The 27604-nt window shown below is 44.5% G+C and overlaps 1 protein-coding gene across 2 annotated transcripts in view; it reads right to left on the bottom strand.

Moving 5' to 3' along the window:
- LOC130117813 (raftlin-like) overlaps positions 1–27604 on the bottom strand; it is a 171009-nt gene that overhangs the window by 63596 nt on the left and 79809 nt on the right. Inside the window, exons 4-5 of one of the 2 annotated variants that reach the window (XM_056286051.1) lie at positions 22571–22679; positions 11394–11862 (exon numbers count right to left, since the gene is read on the bottom strand). In XM_056286051.1, the coding sequence (XP_056142026.1) occupies positions 11394–11862; positions 22571–22679 (578 nt within the window). The remainder of the gene's footprint in view (positions 1–11393; positions 11863–22570; positions 22680–27604) is intronic. The other variant, XM_056286052.1, reaches the window with a different exon arrangement.

The following is a 27604-nucleotide window of genomic DNA, read 5'->3' as shown; positions in this document are numbered from 1 at the left end:
TTTGTGCAGAGGGAGTCCCTGCAGACCCCATGTGATCACTATCACATCTCAGCTGAGGATGCTGAGTTAACGGTATTCATTGAGCAACTGCGTCGGAAAGTAGCCAACGGGCTTGAATTTCCATTCCTCATGGAAGTTTTGGACATTTGTGCTTCTGATGTTTTTCCTAACCTCAGTAAACTACTTCGAGTCATCACCACTCTTCCCATGACTTCTTGTAGTGTTGAGAGACTGTTTTCCACTGCAGGTCGGATTAAAACGTACCTCAGAGCATCCATGAGTACTGCCCGTCTCAACAACCTGTCCATTTTGTCCTCTGAAAAGGAACTCTGTGACTCTTTGAACTATGATGAGATCATCACTGTATTCAATGCAAAACCCAGGCGTTTGCGCCTTGTTTTGTAGGCCATGAAAACAAAAGGTAGGCCTGTTTTATTCATTTTCCACTGCTACATATTTGTGATGTGAAGGGATTTCACTTTAAATAACGGTGCGTTGTGTAGTAGCCACATACATGTAGGCCTGCTGTTAATATGCTATATTGTTTATTTTAAATTAGTTGCTCATTTTTTCCTCACAGAAGCTAAATTTCAACCAGATTTCAATGTACACTCACTGGCCACTTTATTAGGTACACCTTGCTAGCACCGGGTTGGACCCCCTTTTGCCTTCAGAACTGCCTTAATCCTTCGTGGCATAGATTCAACAAGGTACTGGAAACATTCCTCAGAGAGTTTGGTCCATATTGACATGATAGCATCACGCAGTTGCTGCAGATTTGTCGGCTGCACATCCATGATGCGAATCTCCCAGTCCACCACATCCCAAAGGTGCTCTATTGGATTGAGATCTGGTGACTGTGGAGACCATTTGAATACAGTGAACTCATTGTCATGTTCAAGAAACCAGTCTGAGATGATTCGAGCTTCATGACATGGCGCGTTATCCTGCTGGAAGTAGCCATCAGAAGATGGGAACACTGTGGTCATAAAGGGATGGACATGGTCAGCAACAATACTCAGGTAGGCTGTGGCGTTGACACGATGCTCAATTGGTACTAAGGGGCCCAAAGTGTGCCAAGAAAATATCCCCCACACCATTACACCCCCACCACCAGCCTGAACCATTGATACAAGGCAGGATGGATCCATGCTTTCATGTTGTTGACGCCAAATTCTGACCCTACCATCCGAATGTCGCAGCAGAAATCGAGACACATCAGACCAGGCAACGTTTTTCCAATCTTCTATTGTCCAATTTTGGTGAGCCTATGCGAATTGTAGCCTCAGTTTCCTGTTCTTAGCTGACAGGAGTGGCACCCGGTGTGGTCTTCTGCTGCTGTAGCCCATCTGCCTCAAGGTTTGACATGTATGCTCTTCTGCATACCTCGGTTGTAATGAGTGGTTATTTGAGTTACTGTTGCCTTTCTATCAGCTCGAACCAGTCTGGCCATTCTCCTCTGACCTCTGGCATCAACAAGGCATTTTCACCCACAGAACTGCCGCTCACTGGATATTTTCTCTTTTTCGGACCACTCTCTGTAAACCCTAGAGATGGTTGTGCGTGAAAATCCCAGTAGATCAGCAGTTTCTGAAATACTCAGACCAGCCCGTCTGGCACCAACAACCATGCCACGTTCAAAGTCACTTAAATCACCTTTCTTCCCCATTCTGATGCTCGGTTTGAACTGCAGCAGATCGTCTTGACCATGTCTACATGCCTAAATGCATTGAGTTGCTGCCATGTGATTGGCTGATTAGAAATTTGCGTTAACAAGCAGTTGGACAGGTGTGCCTAATAAAGTGGCCGGTGAGTGTATGTGTGATTTAGTTAGTAGAAATGAAGGAGGGTGTTATTTCTTGATTCAACTCATGCTCAGCTGAGTGTTTTCATTCTTTGTTTTGTTTTTTACTGCTGATTTATGAGAACAGCTTGCATATTTGCTGTCATTTGTGAGCTGTCCATGGTAGTGAAGTGACAATGGCTGTAATTAATGCACAAGGGATATATTACGGTAGTGCAATTATGTATTATGATGTATGCCATGTCATGCAATTGCTGTTTGTGTTCATGTTTAGTTGGCAACTTTGTGCAATAAAATAGTTAACAGTGCCATGCGCTGTAGAGCCGTTTCTGCAGAAGCAAATATATTTTACTCTGATGTAATAGACAGGTTTTTGTCTATAGTGTTGTGCGCAGCCTTTCCTGAGCTCTGTTGATTGAGTATGTTGTGTAGGCAGTGTTTTGCTATTATTGATTTTGTAAAGCAGAATATTAAAAATAAAAGTGCCGGTTTCCTCAGTTTGTCTATGTTTCTCCTTTAGTTTATTCTACTTCAGTTTTTAAGTCCTTTTTTCTAGGAAAAGTTGGCCCATTCAATTTTTCACTGGCCCACCCAAAATACAATTTCTGCCTACGCCACTGGTGCACACACGTTTTGGTGTGTGTTGGTGCCGTGCTTTGTCTGTCAATCCATCCATCCGGCAGACACCCAGGAAAAATGAATCATTTATAACCATTTCTTCTCTGGCTATTGTGGCTGGTATGACAGCTGGCCAACAAATTCCAAAATCTTGTCATTTGCTGCTCTCGGGAAAAGCAAAATCACAGCTGAGCGTTTGGAAGCCCCCTCTGTGTGCACGCTGGGAAAAGAATATGGTTTAAAAAGCTTAGTCAACACAACGCAAGGGTGTCTGCATCAAACAGTGTGGCCAATTCAAAAACTCGACTTTAGTTCCACTCATTTATTCAGCATGACTTATTTCGTCATTTTGCAGATAAGATAAAATAGATGAGTTTAGAGTCTGGGATCAGGATTAGATGAAGTGCTACTTCTGTGTCCGTTTCCAGCTGGTGGTCTGCATTGTTTCAGATTCCCTGTGAGCTGCGGATAGGCCGCAGACCAGATAACATCATCTCCTTTCACTGAACTAATGTGCTTTAGGTTGTGGCTTGCACTTTCCCTAATCACAGCGTAATTACGTAAGTGACCGATTTCAGACAAATTCACCGCTGGTCCGTAGTGACTGACAGCGCCTCTGTGGACGCAAAAAAAGGGAATTATGCGCACGTGTGTCTGTGTCCACGGCCCATCTCGCCAACTACTGGACCCATCAGCTGGGTTTTTTTGCACATTTATGACTGTACAGTGAAGAACCTCTCATGGTTGCGGTGACAAAAAAAAGCCCTTCGAAAAACGTTTGTTCTCGCTATCACCACTCACTCTGTTCATTCACTCTCGTGCTCGCTCGACCAACAATGCGCCCTGCCGCTGACCAACCTACATCAGCCGTGCGCGACTCACAACTATGGTTGACTCGGAGTAGGCAGCAACATGTTTAATAGTTATTAAAATAATTTTCGTAATGTGAAAGTTGTATAGGAACAACCTTCTCTAGGTTGCACTCAAAACAGGAAGCGTTGCATATTCTTGTCGCTGCCCTCATGTAGCCGGAGATGTAAATCACGCATGCACGAGTGTTACGACGTTATAGTGTTGTAATTTAATTTAGCAGACGCTTTTATCCAAATTGGACGTACATCTGAGGGTTAATACAACACAAGCAAGGATCTAGTCAGGAGGCAACAACGCAAATAAGTGCCAAAAAAATAAATAGGTTCAAGTCCGATAGAACATAGGTGTCAAGTTTACCCAGCTTTATAGACAAGTTTACGCGGCACTTCCGGTCCATTTCCGCATTCGGGCCACCCTATGCTTTTCTTTTCCTGTGTTACGAGTACAGGGAAAGGGTTTTCTTTGGTTGGCTTTTTGGCAATGAAGTGATGGGAACAAACAAAGACGTTGTTCGGTGGTATCTTCAAATTCAAAGCCTTCAGCCACACCCATGATTTGAAATCTGCTGTTTGTTTTCTGTGGAAGGAAAACAATGGAATGCAGGGACATTGCCGTTTTGTGGCAGGTCGATGGGCAACACACTCTATCCAACCATTCATTCAGGCGTTTCCGTGTATTAGTACAGCCACGCACCGCACAATGTGTCCCTGAACCATTTTTTGATTTTCCATTGTCCATGTTTAATGTTGCTGAAGATATGGCAGATCTAGGCTTGCATGTTTAAATCCGGCTACGGATGTTTAGACCGGAAGAACAATGCACCCACTCCGGCGCCCTAGGTAAGGGCGGGATGAGGTTAGGGTGGGACCAAAATGGTCGCATAGCAAACCTTCTCTTTTTGGAAAGAGCAAGTTCATATCAGACTTGGTCGCATTCGTGCGAGGTCATCGCCTAAGAGGCTGCGCATCCACAGACTGACAGGCAAAACATTTTAATTTGGTTGATTTTTTTTTTTTAGCTTGAGCGCTGCATATAAAACAACTTGGTAACACTTTCTATGAAGCGCCCTATAAGCATCTATAACACCCTATAAGCATCTATTGCATCTATAATGCCCATACTTTCCTATAATGTGTATTACAATGACTAACGGCTATGGCTGAAGACTGAAATCGCACTGAAGTCTCATCATGCATCGCTACAAAACTTCAGCAAAACAAGTTGGCTATGATGCATTATGACATCTGACAGATAAACAGGCTAATGATGACATTTATAATGCATAAATCCGTTTTAAATTGACATACTGTATCATAAAGGTGGTTATGAGATGTTGTGAGGGCGTGTACATGGTTATAATGAATCTTACAATAACTTATAGCTACACTTATAGGGCGTTATAGATGCAAACTTCATAGAAAGTGTTACCACAAACTTTTTCCCCCCATATTTCCTGTTCAATCCATTTGAGCGCTGCGCATAAGTCTTATACTGGCAGGAAAACCACTGTTTTTTTTCTGTCTGCGTGTACGTGCATCTGTCCGCTGCTAACCTCGCATACACTACTGGGCCTGTCAGCCTAATAATTTCTGTGCACAGTTATGACTGCATGATCAATGGTAATTCAAATCCTTTGAAAAAAATTGTTTTACATCGCAATTGTGTGCTGACTCCTCAACTGGGTTTTTGCCTAAGCCTCAGCCCCGGAGAAGAGGCGATACGCCCGGTGGGGATCCGCACTGAGTGGACTCTTCTAGTTTTTTTTATTCTTCGTTAATCAACAATAGCTGTGTCTGTAATTGACACACACACACAAGGTCTGTTATGGCAGCATATACCTTTGAGCATGGCACTGATATTGACAAAAGTTAACAATTCCCACGAGGGCTACTCAAGCTGTAATGTGATGCAGTCATTCCACTGCACAGCACGTTGTGTCCTTGGATGAACGCTATAGAAATGCAATCATTTCTATTTCATTTCAAGATTATTTTGATCACCCAATATTAAGTCCTTTGAACCTCAAGACATCAACTCGAGAGATCCTCGGACAGACAAGTCTCTGAGACAACAACTCACACAGCCACTCAGCCTCTTTCGTCAGGCTAACAGGCAGCTAGCTAACAAACAGCTTGTCACCTTACAGGCTGATACATCGGCCATCTGACTATCCATCTGAGCAGTTGGGTGGTGATAACTGAGACCCAAACAACACTGACATGTCCAAAATGCATCGGTTCGTTACATGGTCCAAACCTCACCTTCCAGCAACTATTTGGGAGATTCCCACATGTCTTCTGGCAACCAGGTTTGTGCTATGTCATATTCCAGCAAAAAACAAAACAAAAACAAAAACCAAAAAACAAAACACATTTTTTGCTATTTTCCTCCCTCATTTATTTGTCTCATCTCTCTATGAGGACAGGTGACATGTGATTATATTTATTGATGGTTAGCATAATCACATAATACATTGCTTCTGTCAAAATGAATGTGCGGCAGCTAAAATTCAGTGTGGGCATTGTGACGCACAAAAGACAACTGTAATTGTTGGTCCTTTTTGTGTTTATTATGTGAGAGGTCTTGCTAATTCACTCAGGTTAATTGGTGGTTGCTGTTACATTGTGTGTGTATACATGTGTATCGCTTCATGTGTACAAGTATGTACACTACCGTTCAAAAGTTTGGGATCACCCAAACAATTTCGTGTTTTCCATGAAAAGTCACACTTATTCACCACCATATGTTGTGAAATGAATAGAAAATAGAGTCAAGACATTGACAAGGTTAAAAATAGTGATTTGTATTTGAAATAAGATTTTTTTTACATCAAACTTTGCTTTCGTCAAAGAATCCTCCATTTGCAGCAATTACAGCATTGCAGACCTTTGGCATTCTAGCTGTTAATTTGTTGAGGTAATCTGGAGAAATTGCACCCCACGCTTCCAGAAGCAGCTCCCACAAGTTGGATTGGTTGGATGGGCACTTCTTTGAGCAGATTGAGTTTCTGGAGCATCACATTTGTGGGGTCAATTAAACGCTCAAAATGGCCAGAAAAAGAGAACTTTCATCTGAAACTCGACAGTCTATTCTTGTTCTTAGAAATGAAGGCTATTCCATGCGAGAAATTGCTAAGAAATTGAAGATTTCCTACACCGGTGTGTACTACTCCCTTCAGAGGACAGCACAAACAGGCTCTAACAGGTACTATTTAATGAAGATGCCAGTTGGGGACCTGTGAGGCGTCTGTTTCTCAAACTAGAGACTCTAATGTACTTATCTTCTTGCTCAGTTGTGCAACGCGGCCTCCCACTTCTTTTTCTACTCTGGTTAGAGCCTGTTTGTGCTGTCCTCTGAAGGGAGTAGTACACACCGGTGTAGGAAATCTTCAATTTCTTAGCAATTTCTCGCATGGAATAGCCTTCATTTCTAAGAACAAGAATAGACTGTCGAGTTTCAGATGAAAGTTCTCTTTTTCTGGCCATTTTGAGCGTTTAATTGACCCCACAAATGTGATGCTCCAGAAACTCAATCTGCTCAAAGAAGTGCCCATCCAACCAATCCAACTTGTGGGAGCTGCTTCTGGAAGCGTGGGGTGCAATTTCTCCAGATTACCTCAACAAATTAACAGCTAGAATGCCAAAGGTCTGCAATGCTGTAATTGCTGCAAATGGAGGATTCTTTGACGAAAGCAAAGTTTGATGTAAAAAAAATCTTATTTCAAATACAAATCATTATTTCTAACCTTGTCAATGTCTTGACTCTATTTTCTATTCATTTCACAACATATGGTGGTGAATAAGTGTGACTTTTCATGGAAAACACAAATTTATTTGGGTGATCCCAAACTTTTGAACGGTAGTGTATATGTTTGTGTGTCTTTATGTATGTGTAATTTTTGTCTGCATATGTATGAATTTGTGTATGAGTTTGACAATTCACTCTGGTTAATCGGTGATCGCTGTTGCATTGTATGTGTGTGTGAGTTTGTATCTGTAGGTGTGTGTGTGTGTGTGTGTATTGCTTAACTGATTGGGGATTCATAATTTGAACACGTTGCATGATTTTAATGAGTTGATTGTGTTTGAGGGCTAAAGTATAGCTTTGCAATAAAAATCATACAACTTCATTCAGCCCTCACTATAACATACGGCTGTTTGATAAAGATGTAGATTTGACCGTGTCATAACAATATAACACCACTGTGGTGTCTAACATTGTGGTGTCTCTGTCCTGGGTAAGACGCTAAACTGCAACCGCAGGCTGTAGAGGGGTAGCACCATACCTCAGCAAGGGCCCTTTGGCTAAGGACGACGTCCCTACTGATAGATCTGGTCCTCCTGCATGCCTGTATGGTACTTCCCATGGTGCCCAGTCCAGCCAACACATTGGGATAGGAGAAGGGAACTCTGATTTCAAATCCACCTTCTGCATTGTGGGTTGATGCCTCTTTAGACAAAGGCTAGGAGAAGGTCACTCTGAATTCAAATCCCCGGGCACAGTCTACCCAGCTGTCAGTACCCAGGAAGGGTAAACCATGGCGGCTCCGCTCAGTCAACTCAGTAGCGGTTCCGACAAAAAGCAACAGGATTCCTCTGCGGCCGTCTCAGCCACCGAACAACAGAGGATCTTGCCAAGGGACACTATGGAGCACCAAGTGGTGTCGTCATCTAGGGCGCAGCCTCACGTGCCCTGGCCAAGGCGATGGGAGGAAATAACTGGAGTTGGTCCCCGGGCGCCGCACGGCAGCTGCCCACTGCTCCTAGCTACACAGCTAAAATGGGTTAAATGCAGAGAGTGAATTTCATTTGTATGTATGTACAAAGTGACTAATAAAGAATATTCTATTCTATTCTATTCTAACATGTCTGTTGCACTGATGTAATGATATGTTCTTGGACCTCTCCAGTTATAGTCGAACCGCTGGACCTCATGATTTTCAGATTAAGCACCGCCGCCCTGACACATCATTATTCAATCATCAGCTGCCTTAATCCCAGCCAGACACTCACTCCATTAGCAGTAAGACAGCGCTTATCACAGGATGGATCTCCAGATCACAGCAACGCGTTGGACCTCCTCCCCGTACAGCCTGATTAAAACACTGGAGATTTCAGACGGGTAATTCTCACGAGTACAAGTAAGTTCTGAGCGGATTCTTTCATCGTTCTCAGTTTACAGCGGAGCCCTGTGTTTGTGAGCTACATTTGATCATCACAAAGAAGACCCTCGGTTACAGTGATTTTTAAGCACTATCCAAGGACATCTCACTATTTTTGGGGTTGTTGTTTTGTGTCTGAATATTGCTCCTTTTTTATTTTTTCCCAGGAGCGCTGCTGATATAAGCTTTGGTTTCCATGAGGTGTCAACGGCCATACATGCACATAGGTACATCTGCAGCGAAGTGGTGCTGCCGACGGCATAGGACAGAGGATTTCGTTCTCCCTTCATCATTTTCAACGGTTACCACCATGTTAGTTATTCCTCTTTGTCTTATCCCCTCCTTGCCTATCCAAATATTTAAATCTTCAAACTTATCTCCCTGCCGATGTCGTTTCGCTTTCAACCATAAGCCGCCGACTTGGGCCAGCTCCTCTGCTGTGTCTGCACACCCTTCACCTCAGGCTTTGAGGATTATGGTGGACAAGCTGAGACTCGGGGGCCTCCTCAGCAGACAGGGCATTAGCGGAGAGGGGACATGGGGGCTTGGCACACACTCTGACGCACGTAGCTGGCTGCTACGCCGGTGGCTGTGGTGTTGGTGTGGAGATTCGGGGGGGGGGGTGAAGGCTGAGAGGTGGATGAGAGAGGTGGGGGGGTGGGGGGGGTGAAGTCGAGGGAGGTAGAGGATGAGAGAGTGGGGGATTATATCGCTGTGAAACAGGGAGGGAGGCTCAGATGGACCAGTGGGCTGCAGTCTACCATGGAGCCAAGTGTGTATCACCCCACACACACACACACACACACGCATGTATACAACAGATACTGTACATGTGCTCACAAGCACTCGTATGGCCATTCAGATGCATGCAACTATGCACAATATGAATCGATCTACCAACCCGTGCGCGCACGCACACACACACACACACACACACACACACACACACACACACACACATGAAGGTGTGTACAAAGCCCAGTTCTACAGGCAAATATTTCAAAACATATTTTTAACAGCAACTGTGAAACATGAATATATGAGAAGTGTATGTGTGTACTTGAGTGTATATGTGTGTGTCTGCATGTATCTGCATGTGTCTTTGTGTGCCTGTGTACATTTGCGTGTGTATGTTTTTATATATGTGTGTGTGTGTGTGTGTGTGTGTGTGTGTGTGTGTGTGTGTGTGTGTGTGTGCACGTGCTTTGATGTGGTGGTTTAGATTCCTTCCTTGTGTTATTCAGAAATGCTTGTGTAACGAACGGCACAACTAGAAACGCCCATGGTAATTTCAATTACATTCACACAGGAAATGGGACTACCGTGCATTACCCACGGAGGCTGTGCCGGTGGCGGTCTGCTTCTGTGTGAGGAGAAAATCAGCCGTGAAATGTGCCGCGGCTGAAAACAACAACAGAAAACAACCAGACCAAAATGTCGTGGAGAATTTCACAGACTAAGTACTGTACAACTGTGGATTCAAACTGCAGCTGCAAGAAGATTGCCTTTGTATGCAGGATTCGGCAGGTTTTTCGCGATGCTGCACAATGTTGTGTAACGGTGAGGAGACAAATGACACTTCCACAGATGCCATATGTTTACTTATTTAAGTAACTTGGTTAGTTAGGTAAGCAGTAGGTGCAGCTGGAAATAAAATCAAAGCAAACACAGAGCGGTGGTGACGGAGAAATGACAGCCCAGAGTGTACAGATTACCAGTTTGACTCCCCAGGCGACATGAGCAACGCTGCCACCATCTAAATCCACTTCACCTCCAGCTGCTCCTCTGCAGCTGCTCTGTAAACAACACAAGATCCTCAGCGTAGCTTTGAAAAGCTACACACACAGTTTAAACCTGGGTGTGTGTGTGTGTCAGTGTGTTTACATGCACACTAATACGCGGATCTAACCCTGATTATGGTAATGTAGTAGTACACCTTTATCAGATTTCTGAAATTGGTGTGAGGTCTTAATGACATATTTAAAACCCATTTAACACCATTTAAGACCATGTTTGACCATTCTTTGGATCTTTTAATACGTGTGACTGTTTCACTGTGGTTTCTGTTGGTGTTCGACACTGTACATGTCAGCAGGAAGTCCAGATCCCCGACTGCAACAAACATGGCTGCCACAGTAAAGACTGAAAGACATTCAAGCCACTTTATCTGACATTGTATTCGTACAACAAAGCATATTCTTACAATGAAATGTGTTCTCTGCATGTAACCCATCTATTGTGCAGCAGCAGTGGGCAGCTGCAGCACCCGGGGACCATCTCCAGTTCTTCTTTCCACTGCCTTGCTCAGGGGCACAGACAGGAGTATTAACCCTAATATGCATGTCTTTTTGATGGTGGGAGGAAACCCACGCAGACACGGGGAGAACATGCAAACTCTACACAGAAAGGACCTTGGACGGCCTGGGGTTCGAACCCAGGACCTTCTTGCTGTGAGGCAACAGCACTAACCACTGGGCCACCATGTTGCCATAGTATCGAAGAAGTCTCCGTACTTTTGGTATGAGAAAAATGGTAAAGATGCTGATAAAGACAACTGATGACGATGTGATCTACTTTCAGCTGTTACAAATACTTAAACGAAGGCCACTGTCCGCTGGTTACAAGGAACGCCAAAGTTAAACCTGAAAATGTGGGAAATCCAATGCAAATGCTAAACGATGGAGAGATGGAGGGAAGTGTTACATAGGTCGTTTCCATGGGGGATACAGCGATTATGCAAAGAATCGCGTAGACTTGGCTATTAGAATAATCACATTACCAGTATCCATGTGTATACAATAATCAAAATATCAGCAAAACATAATCAGATTTCACATTTGCATGTACACGTACCCAGTTTTGAGAAAGTGTACATGTGTATTCAGTTTGATCAAATTTAAAAGACAGATTATAAAGTCAGGCATTTCAACAACTCACCATCACCTCTCCGTGTGCGGAACCATGACCTCTCCTTCTTCTCTGTGGTGTTGGCTTTGTTGTTGTTGTGCGTCAGCGAGTCCTCCTCAGTCAGCTCCTGTTCCAGATCCCTGTCTGACATCAGAGGTCCAGCCGGTGACGTCGCATCATGGCTGCCCTCCACCTCAGACCTGGCGTCATTCTCCGTCAGTTCCTTCTGCTTGTCCTGTGCAGCCTCCACGGCCTTGCACGGGGCCTCATCTTCAGTGATGTCCATGGCCTCGCTGCGGACCTCTGAATCTCTGTGGTTGTTGGGGCTGGAGGGGTTGGAAGGGCTGCAGCTGCCCAAGGAGCCGAGCACAGAGCTGGGGCTGGAGTGGAGAGAGAGGGATGGGGTCTCTGGTTCTCTAATCCTGGTGCATGGTGCCCCATAGGGTTCCTGAATGAAACCCACAAATAGGACACCCTGGTCGGCTGCATCCTGGATCTGCTGTGAGGAGAAAAAAAAAGGCAAATCAGAAGCAGTCATCATCAAAGACAACGTGAGATGGAAACAGATTTTTTTTTTATACCTTGTTAGCTTGATAGGTAGATTGATTTGAGAACTTATTCCAAAAAAGAAAACTCACAAAAATTTTGTTTTTAAATAATTTTACATCAAAATTTAAACACCTTAACTTCTCCAAAGGAATTGAATCGAGTGCAACTGGACTTGGTATATATCCGTAAAGACATTTCGCCTCTCATCCAAGAGGCTTCATCAGTTCGTGCCTTTCTAACTAGACCAAGCTAGTCTGACTGGCTGGTGATGAAACTCAGATATTTATCCTCTTTGGAGTCGTTATCAGAGCTATAGATGTCCATGGCTCTTTGTGTTCCAATGTTTAGCAACGCCCGTTGTTATCAGAGCTATTGATGTGCATGGCTCTTTGTGATCCGATGTTAAGCAGCGGCGGTCGTTGGGGGTGTTGGTTTCGACTTCGTTAGTGCTCCATTCAGTGGTCATGAGTCGTTGGAGCCGTTAGTGACCGATTGTTGTTCTTGAGGGCTAAGCTTCTTGAGTCTCCCAGGTAGAGAGGGCATTGTAAGTGGGAGATAGGTGGTGTGGCAGACCTCCTCCTCGGTTGAGGGATGGTTTTTCCAGTTTCGCATAGATGGCTTCCTTCACCCCTCTTTCAAACCATCTATCTTCCCTGTCCAAAATGTGTACGTTGCTGTCCTCGAAGGAGTGTGTCTTCTCCTTTAGGTGTAGATAGACTGCCGAGTCTTGTCCTGAGGAGTTCGGCCTTCTGTGTTGGGCCATCCGTTTGTGTAGTGGTTGTTTGGTTTCTCCTATGTATAGGTCAGTGCAATCCTCATTGCATTGTACAGCATACATCAGATTGCTTTTCTGGGTGTGTGGTACACGGTCTTTGGGATGAACCAGTCTTTGTCGGAGTGTGTTGCTGGGTTTGAAGTATACCGAGATGCGGCGTTTGTTATAAATTCTCCTGAGTTTCTCGGAGACCCCAGAAACATACAGTATGACTATGTTATTCCTTCTGTTCCTTTTCTCCTCATCGCTCACCCGGTTGGTCTTTTTGGAACATGATGCAGTTTTCACAAAGGTCCAACTGGGGTAGCCGCAGGTTTTTGAAGCTCCCTTCAGGTGTTTGTGTTCTTCCCGTTGGGCCTGAGTGCTACTGGGCACACTGTCAGCTCTGTGTTGCAAAGTTCTGATGATGCTCAGTTTGTGTTCCAGAGGGTGGTGTGAGTCGAAAAGTAGATATTGGTCTGTGTGTGTAGGTTTCCTGTAAACCCCAATGTGGAGGCTCCTGTCTTCCCCAATGTGGATGTCACAGTCCAAGAAGGGCAAACTGTTGTTCTTTACGTCTTCCCTTGTGAACTTAATGTTCTTGTCCACTGAGTTGATGTGTTTGGTAAACGCTTGCACCTCTTGTGTTTGGATTTTGATCCATTTGTCGTCCACATATCTGAACCAGTGGCTCGGAGGTGTTCGTCTGAAGGGAGTTCAGGGCCCTGTGTTCTACCTCTTCCATACATAAGTTGGCCACAATGGGAGATACTGGTGAGCCCATTGCACAGCCGTGTTTCTGTCTGTAAAACTGGCCCCTGAATGGGAAATATGTAGAGTTCAGGCAAAGGTCCAGTAGTTGGCAAATCTGGTCTGGGCTGAGGTTGGTCCTATTGTGGAGGATGTAGTCCCATAGCAAACGTTGCCTCACAGTTTCCAAAGCCTCGATGGTTGGGATGCAGGTGAATAACGAGATCACGTCATAGGATACCATGGTTTCATTCGGTTCCAGTTTTACGCCTTGGACCTTGTTCACAAAGTCAATGGGGTTTTGGATATGGTGAGGTGTTTCGCCCACTAAAGGGGTCAAGATGTTGGCTATATGTTTGGCAATGTTGTACGTGACCGAGTTTATGCTGCTGACGATGGGCTTGAGGGGGGTTCCATCTTTATGGATCTTAGGGAGTCCATATATGCATGGAATGTTATCTTGTGGGTAGAGACGGTGGTATTGTATCCAGCCAATGGTTCCTCCTTTCTGTAGTTTCTGTAGGTATTTTATTATTCTCCTCTTGTAAGCACTAGTTGGATCGCGTCTCAGAGGTTCATAGGTGTCGGTGTCGCTGAGTAATGACGTGATCTTGGTGTAGTAGTCTGTTGTGTTGAGGATAACCGTGCATCTCCCCTTATCTGCTGGAAGGATAGTGATGTTTTCATCCATGCTCAGGGCTGTCACGGCTTTCCTTTCCTCCATGGTTAGGTTGGAAGGAGGGAGTTTCGCATTGGACAGAGCTGCTGATACCTTTAACCTAAGCTGTTCCGCCTCGGTTTCCGTTAGATTGTTTTTACTTATAGCTGATTCTGTGGATGTGATGTGGTCAACTATAGGTAGTTGTTTGGGTGTCATGGCGAAGTTCAGTCCTTTGGCTAAGACCTCCTTCTCTGATTGGGTAAGTACCTTGTCCGACAGATTCTTGATCCACCACTGAATGGAGCACTAACGAAGTCGAAACCAACACCCCCAACGACCGTCGCTGCTTAACATCGGATCACAAAGAGCCATGCATATCAATACCTCTGATAACGACTCCAAAGAGGATAAATATCTGAGTCTCATTACCAGCCAGTCAGACTAGCCTGGTCTAGTCAGAAAGGCACGAACTGATGAAGCCTCTTGGATGAGAGGTGAAACATCTTCACGGATATATACCAAGTCCAGTTGCACAAGATTCTATTCCTTTGGACAACCATGACCTGGGTGAATGAGAACATTCACAGACACCTTAACTTCGTCTTAAACAGTCAAGTTTTTGTGACTGCATCATCAAGTAGGAGTGGGTGGGCAAGCAAAACATTCAAACCAATAATATCATAGATAGGGATACTTCGGTTTCCGCACTTTTACTGTGTGTTCTACTTACATAGAGTCAGTTAGCCTAGTTTAGCTAAATTACTGGGAGTCTACTGGACTCATCAGCAACGCTTCTCAGAAGACGGGAAATACACATCCTCCAAACTCAATGGTTAATACTTTTTACTCATTAGCGTAGTGTCAGCAATTCATCTTAATCAATGTTTTCACAATTCTCTGAAAAATCATACAAATTAGATTACAGTTTTACCTTTAAATTCGTATTACGGAAAAATAGTTCAAATGAAAGAAATTAAACGAATTGTTAAAAGTTAGAATGACGTATCATCTTTGTGCAAACACTTGAACCTGTAGACAGATGACCAAAGGTACCGTGAAGAAATGTGAAATGAAATGAAAAAGAGGTGAATAAATGTATCACAACTGAGAGCCAGGGGAAGATGGCATCAAATCAGAATCTGACTGATGGCCAGCCTGAATCATCTTTTTATAAAATCTTTTCTTCAGCGCTTTATAATGGGATACCAAGGCTAAGAACATTGGCCAGGTTAAAGCAGCGGTCCCCAACCTTTTTTGCGCCACGGACCGGTTTAATGTCAGACAATATTTTCACGGACCGGCCTTTAAGGTGTGGCGGATAAATACACAAAATAAAATGATACGACCGGCATAAAAACTGTGGTATTTTCTAAATATAATGATAAACGTGAATCCACTGTGTACTCGTATGCAACTTTATTAACAGCGTCCTCGTAACATCGCGCCAACAACATAACATGAGTAACATCCTCTCTGCCCCCAACACTCTCTGGTCGCCATGGTAACGTTTAAACATGCCTTCAAAATAAGATACAACACAAAAACAAACACAAATTGCATGAAAATACAACTCACCATAACGCTAAATCAGTGGGAGCCCTGAGCTTGTTTCTCTGCAACGAGACGGTCCCATCTAGGGGTAATGGGACACAATGACACCCGAAGTGTGTTGCTTATGTCCAGTCTACTCCGTAATTTTCTTTTGATTGCTGTCACTGCAGAAAATCCCGCTTCACACAAATAGGATGTCAGAAATGGCAACAGGGTTTCCAGTGCTGTTGTGGCGATCTCAGGGTATTCTGCCGTGACTTTAATCCAGAACACCGGCAGAGTTGTTGTCTCGAACATACTTTTAAGGTTGACAAATGGGTCGCGGATCCATTCCTTGGCAGTTCGTGGGTCTTTTGTGGTTGGGAAGTAGCGCTCAAACTTTTAAAAGCAAAGACAGGTGATCGTGCACCAGCTGGGAGAATGAAGGCTCGGTCTCAGTCTCTTCCAAAATCCCCGCGAATGTTTGAAACATGTCAAATATACCTCTGTTCACACGCCGTCCCCACAAATCCAGTTTGGCTTTAAATGCAGCTACTTTATCTGCCAACTTGAAGACAGTTGTCATTTCCCCCTGAAGTGACCGATTGAGTTCATTGAGCAGGTTGAATATGTCGCACAAATAAGCAAGTTTTGCGACCCATTCCTCGTCACTGAAATGTGCTGCCAGCAGTGACTTTTTTCTGAGAGAAATCTCTGCAGCGGCTCTCGTAATTCAAACACTCTGGCCAGCGATCTCCCTCGGGATAGCCATCTTATTTCTGTGTATAAGAGAAGGTGTCTGTACTCCGCGTCCATCTCCTCACAAAGCTGCTCGAACAGGCGCGGGTTAAGGGCGCGTGCTCTGATGTGGTTAATAACTTTAACGACGTCATTCAATACGCTGTTAAGTTCCGGTGGTATTTTTCGGCTGGCCAGCATTTCCCTGTGAATGACACAATGCGTAGACTCACATTCAGGTGCAACCTCCTTAATCCGAGTAGTTAAACCAGACAGCCGTCCGGTCATGGCAGCAGCTCCGTCTGTGCATATGCAGACACAAAAGGACCATTTCAGTTTTCCTGATATATAATCATCCAGCGACTTGAATAGTTCTGCGGCTGTGGTTTTGGTTGGCAACGATAGTGCGCATAACATATCCTCATGCACATCCTCCTGATAAAGATATCGCACCTAAACAAGTAGTGTTGCCTTGTTGTCAATATCTGTAGACTCGTCAACCTGGAGTGCGTACCACGGTGATGTATTAATCCTCTCCAACAATTGTGTCTCAATGTCCTCTGCTATTTCCTCAATGTGCCGAGTGACGGTGCTGGCCGAAAGAGGCACTTGTGCTATCTTTTTAACCGCAGCCTCTCCTAGAAGTTCACGGCAAATGTCTTTAGTGGCGGGCAGGATCAATTCTTCACCAATGGTGAATGGCTTCTTAGCCTTAGCAATACGATTAGCCACCAAGTGTGATGCTCTCAGTGCACTTGCATTTGCTGATGTGGTAGCCCTCAGTAATTGCTTCTGTCCTTCTTGTTCATGCTTTTTTCTTTCAAAATACTCCGAAGGCTTGTCTTTTAATGCAGGGTGCTTGGTCTCCAAGTGGCGAAGCCGTTTTGAAGGCTTCATTGCCTCATTAGAGAGCCGGTCGCCGTACATTATGCAGAGCGGGCTTGGTGCGCGGGAATCGCCTGTCGCGATAAATCCATATTTTAAGTAGGACTCCTGGTATTGTCTGTTAAATGCAGCTTTCTTTTCTTGGAAGTCGTAGGCTCTTCTTCTGTCTCCTCACCGGGCCTTTTCCCCTTCGCAAAGAAACTTTCCAAAGACGTTTGTTTTTTACTCATTTTGCCAGCTTGTGGGTTTAATTTTAGCGGCAACGTATCACGTGACCGAGACAAGCGTCAAGAGTGAGTCATAGACGGATGTAACAGAGGGAATCTGGTCATTTTTCAAAATAAAACATCGTTCAGACTCAGATAACGAATAAAACGGAAATAATGTAAGTTATTTATTCTTTCTCTGCGGCCCGGTACCAAATGACCCACGGACCGGTACCGGTCCGCGGCCCGGGGGTTGGGGACCGCTGGGTTAAAGGATGCTTTTCAACGTCTCTGTATTTTCACAATTTAATTTGGCTGGTTATGGAGCGCCATGTTCCCGCATATTGTCAGCCCACAGTGGCTTTGACCTTCACATGTGCTTTTCTGTCGGCTGCATGCGGTCCCGTCAGTCTACAAACCAGAGCTTTTTCTATGGCCACAGTGGCTGGAAACCATTCTGGTGGAGAGCATCACTGAACATCTAAACACCAGTGTAGAAAGTAAAATATGACCTAGCTACACAGTAAAACTCCTCACACAAGTTACTTTGAGGAGAAAGTTTGAATTCAGCTGAACTCGGTATCTTGCAGTATGTTTGAAATGATGTATTGTTTTGTTTGTTCTCTTCTTAATTTGTTCTTTCATAACACTTTTCAGTGAGTCCATTGCATCTGAGGTGCTTTTTCTACTCCTCCCATGTTTGCTCTTTCCTCCCCTGCAGCCTCTCCAAGCATTCCCCTTTTCTCTGCTGTGTTATTTGGTATTTCATGTCAAATTTGGGATTTTGCCACGGAGCGAGATTGAAATGTTAACTGTCAGAGAATGGTGATGGTGCTATTCTCCATTACAACCCCCCTCACACACACACACACACACACACACTCACACACACACACACACACACACCATCAACCCTTATCCCCCACCCCACTTTTCTGAGTCCAGCCGGTGGCAGAGCCCGTCACTATCTTGCACCGTGGCAGAGGGAAAAGAGAATAAAATGCATATCAAGTCTCAGGTTACTCAGTATGAAATTAAATTGGAAAACAGTCACATCGTTTCCAGCCGTATTGTTTAATTTCAGCGAACGCTCGCTCACTGCATCTACACCATATTCCCCCCACCGATGCTGTGAAAATGGAATTGCTGAGGTAAGAGGGAGCGACTGCATCTCATTTAAAAGTAATATAGGCAGTCAGAGGGAGAGATGGATCGATGGTTTCAACAGATTAATGTTGGTGCAGATGAGAATATGGACACATTCTGATTTTGGGCTGGTGTCTGACAGCTGTATGTATAATATTGTTATTATTATTATTATTATGATTAAAGAGAGCTTATTTGATCAGATAGTCAAATATATCAAAGATTTTGCCAAGCAACCATCAGCATAATGAATATAAATGTTGTTTCCAAACAGCATTTTTTTCAGTTATTCACATTTATGTTAATGTAAAACCCACTGACAGACCTCAACCGTGATTTAGGACCACACAAATAAACTTGACATGACTTGACAGCATACAGTGATAGACCAGACCATATTTATAAATACATATAGTGTTAGGGCTGGGTGATAGTGACAAAATCAAATATCACAACTACTGGTGCATTCATGAGATATTTACGCTCATGAATATGCTGAGAAATGATCATTAGTAACGTGGACTTGATGACCAAGCAGGTAGACAGACATGCATTGTTCATTTCACTCAGCTAAACAGTCTTATAAGGGGGCATCTGGGTAGCGTGGCAGTCTATTCTGTTGCCTACCAACACGGGGGTCGCCAGTTCGACTCCCCGTGTCACCTCCGGCTTGATTGGGCATCCCTACAGACACAATTGGCCATATCTGCGGGTGGGAAGCCGGATGTGGGTATGTGTCCTGGTCACTGGACTAGCGCCTCCTCTGGTCGGTAGGGGTGCCTGTTCGAGGGGAGGGGGGACTGGGGGGAATAGCGTGATCCTCCCACAGGCTATATCCCCCTGGTGAAACTCCTCAGTGTCAGGTGAAAAGAAGCGGCTGGTGACTCCACATGTATTGGAGGAAGCATGTGGTAGTCTGCAGCCCTCGCCGGATCAGCAGAGGGGGTGGAGCAGCGACCGGGGCGGCTCGAAGAGTGGAGTAATTGGACGAGTACAATTGGGGAGAAAAAGGGGGAAAATAAAAAACAAAAACAGTCTCATAAGTTCAGAAAATTGTATCAGTTTGCTTTAACGCAGCCTTTAAGACAACGGATGACAACATTTAAGATATATCACCATATTACCATGACCAAAACCACCATGATCAAAACCCCGGACCATATCTAGTCTCACATCACCATATCCATGTTGTGTCCATATATTGACCAGCTGTACCCATTCATCCATTATCCAAACCACTTATCCTGCTGTCAGGGTCGCGGGGATGCTGGAGCCTATCCCAGAAACAAAAATGGATGATAATTAATGCAGACTAAATTTACAGTATGAACGTGGTCGAGGTTAAAGGTCCGCTCTTTGGTAAGATGAAGCTCCACATTAATTTTCTTTTGGATTTTCCCCCCCCTTTTTCTCCCCAATTGTATCCGGCCAATTACTCCACACTTCCGAGTCGTCCAGGTCGCTGCTCCACCCCCTCTGCTGATCCAGGGGAGGGCTGCAGACTACCACATGCCTCCTCCGATACATGTGGAGTTGCCAGCTGTTTCTTTTCACCTGACAGTGAGGAGTTTCACCAGGGGGACGTAGCATGTGGGAGGATCACGCTATTCCCCCCAGTTCCCCCCCCCCCTCGAACAAGCGCCCCAACCGACCAGAGGAGGCGCTAGTGCAGCGACCGGGACACATACCCACATCCAGCTTCCCACCCGCAGACACGGCAAATTGTGTCTGTAGGGACGCCCGACCAAGCCAGAGGTAACATGGGGATTCGATCGGGCGATCCCCGTGTTGGTAGGCAAACGAATAGACCGCCATGCCACCCAGAAGCTCCACATTCATAAAGAAACATTTGGGATAGTTTTCTTCCTTCCCAGCAGTCAGTAGTCATGAGAATTAATGTGATGGCTGTGAAACATTATAGTCTTGCGTAACAATGTATTAATTTGGATCTACAAAAATGTCATCTAAGTGATTTTTCCACATTTGTTAAATAGATGAACACGGACTGCATGAACGTTCATAAAGCAGCCATCTGAACGGAGATGACACCGCGTCCAAACGACTGCCTGGGGTCGCTGAATTGAGGTTTTCAGGTCAATTTTTTTTTCAAACACTCCATTTTGCTTCATTAAAAATGAGGGTGAACCAAACTTGATAAAAAATAATTCAGAACTTTCTCTCCTCCAGAATATCAACACCCTGCAGTGAAACCATTTCAATTTCTAGTTGAGAGCACATTTCCCATTTCCCCGAACGTTATTAAAGCACCAGGAGGAGGAAGAAGAGTGTCTGAAGGTCAAAATGAAAAACCTGAGAGAGAGAGAGAGAGAGAGAGAGAGAGAGAGAGAGAGAGAGAGAGAGAGAGAGAGAGAGAGAGAGAGAGAGAGGCAGAGAGAGACATGGGTGAGGAGACGGAGAGAGAGACATGGGTCAGGAGATGGAGAGAGAGAGAGACAGAAGAGGAAGAGAATAAGAAAGAGAGTGAGAGATAGATGGACATATATACAAAGGGAGGAAGATAGATATAGAAAAAGAAGAGAGCGAGAGAGTCAGAAGCAGGTATTGAAAAAGACAGAGAATGTGAGACAGACAGAGAAACAGTGAAGGAAATAAAGAGCAACAAAGAGTCAGAGACGGAGAAAACAGAAAGAAACAAAGAGAAAGAGTGAGAGACAAAGATGGAAGAGGCAGAGAAAGAGAGAGAGAGAGAAAGAGAGAGTAACAGAAGAAGAAAGAGAGGGAGAGGAGAGGTGGGTCCTGAGAGAGTGGTCTGCTCTCCTCTGCAGTTCATCCATGTCCATTTTCTATTTAATATATTCCTGGTTTGGCCTCTTCCTCCTCCTCTTCCTCCTCCTCCACGTCCACTGCAGTGGATTTGAATGGGAACCAACAGTAATGAGGCCCTTCAGGGCCGCGGCTGTATGACTAATAGAAAGACAGAATCTAACATACGTTTTGGCTCAGAGTCAAGGCTTCAGAGGTCGTGTTGAGGGTAGACTGTGCAGGTTCAACATGGCAGATAGATTCTGACAACACAGCACATGCTGGTCACCTGACAGGAAGTGTGGGTGGACACGGGAATGCCGTCTAACACATCGTTTTACAAACAGGAAGTTTTTCTGATTCAATGGGAACAGAGTGTGAACTATCAAATGCTTTTAAAAACTCTCAAGACAGTTTCGGCTGATAATAATCTCCCATAGGAACAGAACTAAAAGCCCATCAGCGAGGGTTTTAGAGTGGATGACATGTCATGATGTTGGAATATGCGTCACTAACAGGACAGTTTTAAAATGACCACTTATTTAACCGCTTCTTCTCACTCCAGTTCCGTGTTATTATGTATTTTCTTTGACAAAGTGGGGATGCTTTTCAATCATAGAGTCCTGTATCTCCATTGATAACCCCCCTCCAAGCCTTCCATGATGGAGATCTGTCATGAGATCTGGACCTGTGGTCCATCACAGACAGTACACCACTGCTGTTGGGCGGCAGCAAGCTAGCAGGTACAGTGTGTTGTCTGGATTTACTACAGCTGTAAAGATTTCAAGTACTCTGCTGCATTCTCCTTGGCCGGAGCATGTCCTTAATCACCCTGTAAATAAACAGTGACTTCGAATAAAACTGAGAAGAATCCAGATAATAGCCATGATTTACAGCCTGGTTTGGTACTAACACATGACTGCATCTCGTAATGTGTGTTTTCACAGTTCAAATTTAATATGCTTTGTGGGTCACTGTCAGCACAGAGTGAAAATGTCCCCCAGGGACCCGAAATAGTTTAACCCTTCATTCCATCCATTCAATCACCAATTACTCCTACCAACACTTTTCCTACCCTCTTCCATTTCTATCCTCTATTGACCTGTGCGACTACCGCCTGCCTACCCATCTATCCATCCATCCATCCATCTGTCCATCTTGCTCCTCCTCCAGCAGGGTTCAAATAGACCAACCCTTCATCCTGCTGGTGGTCAAGTGGTCTTACCTTTTTCACGTAGCCCTGGATGAGCTCTGGGGTGGGTACCTGGTCTGCAGACAGACAGTCCTCCAGCTGGAGACGGTACGGCGTGCAGGCAGAATGGCTGCTCTCCACCCTGCAGAGAGACAACACAACGATATTCAGCCTACTGCTGCAGCTCAAACACCACTTTTGATTTGTGATGGTACCAGTGTGCTCACACATACTTAAAAACAAAACTGAGGTTATACACACACACACACACACACACACACACACACACACACACACACACACACACACACACACACAAAAACAACTAAACAACTACAATCACACCCATAAAACATCCACAAATGGGCTGTGCTCACAGATGTGAGCACTAAATCTACATAATGTAGGTATTTCTTATCAGCAGACCATGTTATCCTGCAGCCTGTGGCTTTGGTAATGTTGTTGTTGGCCTGCATGAGGCAGTGGAATTCCAACACTTATATTCAAACACTTAAGAGACACAGAGATCAGCATGTAGGAGGACTCATGGGGGGAAACAGAATGCAGGAAATTCAATGCAGATCTAGTCTAGTTCTCCCCCCCCCCCCACACACACACACACAGCTGCTGCTCCGTGCTGAAGCTGTATCAGGATTGTGAGAGGGGAGAATCTATTTATATGGGGTTGTATTTTTCTCTCCTATCCTCTGGAGGAAATCCCTGAGCTCGCCCTGAGGAGGCCAATGCCCCTGGCCCCCATCTCCCACCTCTCATCCTGTTGACAAGGCAGAGAGGACCGGCACACACCCCTTCCTCACTGAGGAACACCGTATGTTAACTGTGTATGTTGACACTGGGCGGTGTGTGCGTGTGTGTGTGTACATGTGAAGGTTGTGCAAGTCCCCTGTATGAGCTCCGCATTACATGGACCCCTAGTGTGTTTGTGTATGTATGTGTGGGTTTATGTGTACAGGCTACACATGTACTGCTATGCTCATACAAAACGCAATGTGGCTGTCCATCACCCCATGAAAGGGCAACCAGTACCTGTGTGTGTGTGTGTGTGTGTGTGTGTGTGTGTGTGTGTGTGTGTGTGTGTGTGTGTGTGTGTGTGTGTGTGTGTGTTATATCCAGTATTATTATGTCAAATTCAGGCCCACCTCTCTGCGTGGGACTCGACAGCACAGCGGGGCTCTGGCTCTTCCCCGACTATTCAAAGAGAGCGGACACTCAACATCTTTATGCTACTGTATCACCTTGCGTGCCTTTAACACGGCATCGGACAGCACCGAAACTAGGCCAGAACATCCAGAAAACCCAAACGAATTAACAGAAATACAGAGGAGTCCTAAAACATTTACCACGACACGGTAAACCTGCTCCACGATTTGGTGCATGATGCGATTCAAAGGCAAAGCTGAGCGGTCCTTTTGGTGCTGTGACAGATCACACGTTTCTCTCCCCATGACTGACTTCTATCACAGACCGACCGGCCCACGGACGCTGCAAGCAAATCTAAAGAGACGAGGGAGAGGGAGGATATAGAGGGGGGACGGCTCCACTGCTGCCTCTATCTTCTATTCCTGACAAAAGAGGTAAGACTCGGGTTGAAACGACCAAACAGCGAGTCTCATCAGGCCGTTAATCCTCTGAAGTTCATCACGCAAACTTGCTAAAGTACAGAGGTAAAATGTTATCATTACGTCGGCGTCAGACTTTGTATTTCTAACTTCATGCTAACCTAAGAGCCGAGAGTTGAACGAGGTGTCCCATTTTTCAAAAGACAAATGTCTCATATCACTTTAAAAACAGAGGCTTAGAGAGAGCGAGAGAGAGAGAGAGAGAGAAAGAGTGATGGAGCGACAGAGAAGGAGACAGAGGTAGATGGAGAGAAGTGTGTGTGTGGGGGGGGCAGTGAATGAAAAACTACTGTTTTGTTGAAAAATAGCGGCGGCGGTTTCACCTGCAGTCCATCTTCACCATGAGACGTTGACTCTTCATGCAGCTCGCCGCGCCGCTTGTCAACCTGTGAGGCCTCGTGTGGTTAGACTGAGTGTCAAACGCCCGCCTGCATGGGGTGCCCCCCTCCCCCTCCTGGGTACCCCACCCCCTTCACAGACACACACATCATCCGTCCGCCCGCCCACAGCCAGCTCCCACATCTCATCTTTGCTTGGCTGTACAGCATCGTGCAAGGGTTGAATTATTCCTGCTAGGAGTTGAGATTGTACACGCTAACCGATGGCATGCCACCGTTTAATGGCCTTCTCTGGGATTTGGATCCATTGCGGGCATAGCATCATTTGTAAAAGGGTTGGTTTCCAATTATGCCTCGCTCACTGAGGTATTGGAAAGGCCCATTTAAATGTATTAATGTAACTCAGCCACCACGGTGCCACTAAAACATGTACCGTCTTAGTGGGTTGAGTCTTATTCACATATTTTAACCTCTAAAAAGAACAAGAAACAAACTAATAAATGGGTTTCAAGGTATTGTTCTCTTGAAATGTATGCAATGATATATATATATATATACACACACATCATCTTCAACTAGTGGGTATCGCTCTGATTTACTTCAACATCATTTCACTTTTGTTCAAAAAATTCTGGTTGAATCGTCAACAAATCAGCGCAACGCTCCTGCGGTTACTACAATAGGTGCTCTTCAGAGGAAGTTAAGGCCGGGCAATAACTCTACACCATCCTTGACAGTTTTTCAGGAGTATTGCACGGGGATGAAATCCGGATACTGTCATATTCTTTGTCTAAATTAATGATGAGAATTTATTGCCCAACTTTTCTCAAAAATTGAAGTCTGAAATATTTAAGGGAGTGTTATTTGAAAACTGGTCTTGGGTGTGATGTTAAGATTCAAGACTCAATAATTTATTGCCATATCAACTTTACGGTGGATTTGAGATTTGTTTCGGTGTGCTCAAAGATAACAACAGTAAACACATATAACCACACAACACATACAAGCAGTGTCCACAAAAACATATCGTTACAATTATAATTCAGTTAATGCAACCATATGTCCCATGCTCTTAAAGGGACAAATCAAAATGCGTGTGCTAAAGGAGATTGTACTTTATACAATTAGTGAAACATTTAGGATGCAGACTGCTACGGGGCAAGTGCTGTTGAGGAAGCGGGATGTTCTGGTCTTGATACTGCAGAGTCTTATTTTACATTACCACGTGGTTCAATGTGATGAACCTCAGCTGGATTCTTAAGCCTTTTATTTATTATGATTTTATTATATGGGGATGTCCAGTAATTTGTAATTACTACAGAGGTCGTCTGTCATATCCAACTAATGTGAATCTGCCATGTCTGTAATATGTCAAGTAAAAATTTCAATGCAAATTACCTACTATAATTTTGTGAAGACAGAGGTCCCCTGATGATATTAATCCTGTGTGAACTGAGCTCTCGGTAATTGTGGTTTTAATTTGGCTTTTGCTGCGCAGTTTCTGTCCTCCTCCAGTCTGGTGTTAATGCAGTAGGCCAAGAGGAATCAATGCAGTCGATGTTTTGAATGTCTGTTCAGTGCAAACCTCACGTCCAACCACTTCACCTCAACTCAGAGACTGGTGTGTTGAAGGGGCAAGATCGGCTGGATGAACGGAAGAATCTCGAGACACAACGAGATGGATTCAATGCGTTCAATTATTAGTTAAGACACAGTCTTCTATCTTTCTACTGTCTAAACAACAACTATCAGGCTTTTAGCTCTGAAATCACCTGTCTCGAAGCGGTAACCCGACCCCTTTACTGCAACTGCCATTTTGCAGGGTGTGACACCAGCTTCTGCAGCTGCAGAGTGCCGGTAAAAGTAATAAGAGTGCCACTGAGCGAGACTCTTGACCAATCACAATATGTAAATTCTTCATATTTTATTGGTTTATGGAATCAGGATTATACACTGAATCAAGCAGTGTATAATCCTGTTTCCATATACCAGTAATATTCTTCCTTATAATATAATATTCCTCCCCGGACTTTCCCATGAAAGACACATCATCTTTTTTACTGTTCCTTAATATTCCCTTATGGTAAATTTAACTGAATATCACACCTGGCTTCATCCTATGCGAATGTGGTGTAAAATAAAAACTACGCAGAAGTCTGGGGGTATGTCGTCAGTTGCTGTACATGAGTTCCCCACATTGTAAAAGTCCCATGCAAATAGGGCTTTAAACATAACATTTTTGTATTTGTAAGCAAATATGACATATATTGATAATGTGTAAAATCCCCATAAATCATCGTGATAAAATATTTCATATCGCCCAGCACCAGTGGGATCATTAGTTCACTTCTATGTATTGTTTAAATGCTTAACATTTCTTGCAGTGGATGGATGTCCAAGTTTGAACATGAGATTCTCAACCAACTTGTAATCTTCATGACACACAACTGAACCGCCAACATCACCAAACTCTGGCCCAGTCAGCCGGCAATCTGAATGGATCTGCCTGTCTGTTCGGCAATCTCTCACCGTGAGCCTTTCATAATACGACACATCTCTCCTAATGTCAGATTTTTGTGCAGTCATGAATAATTTTATTGAAGCGAATCATCTTTAATGCTTTCCAGCCCCTCTCTCTCTCTCTCTCCCTCTCTCAGCTGCTGCAGCCCCTTCTTTTCTCTCTCACACTTCTTCCGCTCATCTTTCCCTCTCCCGCTCTCTCTCTGAGTGCGTTTGAGCTCCACACAATTACCCAATAATGATGAATATATCCCATCAGACACTGTCTGCTGAACTGTAACCTCATTCCATCGCAACCAAATTGAACACTAGGAAATTTGACAGTTGACATTTTAAATTTTCAAAGGGCCCAATCCATTTTTTCTGCATTGCCGTTTTTTTTTTTTTTTTGGATATAAGGCTGCAGCTAGTGACAAATTGCATTCTGAGGTTTCTGAAGTTATGGCCCACTTATCCCAAAATGTCCCTCACACACACACGCTCTGACATTTACAAATTTTGGCCCCTGTGTAATTCCTGATTCTGCATGGAGTTCTACATTGGCATAGATGTTTCTCTTTTTCTTTCCA

The sequence above is a fragment of the Lampris incognitus genome, chromosome 9 (assembly GCF_029633865.1).
Source record: "Lampris incognitus isolate fLamInc1 chromosome 9, fLamInc1.hap2, whole genome shotgun sequence".
Taxonomy (NCBI): domain Eukaryota; kingdom Metazoa; phylum Chordata; class Actinopteri; order Lampriformes; family Lampridae; genus Lampris; species Lampris incognitus.
Note: the sequence above shows the minus strand (reverse complement) of the source record. Positions and strands in the feature narration are given on the sequence as shown.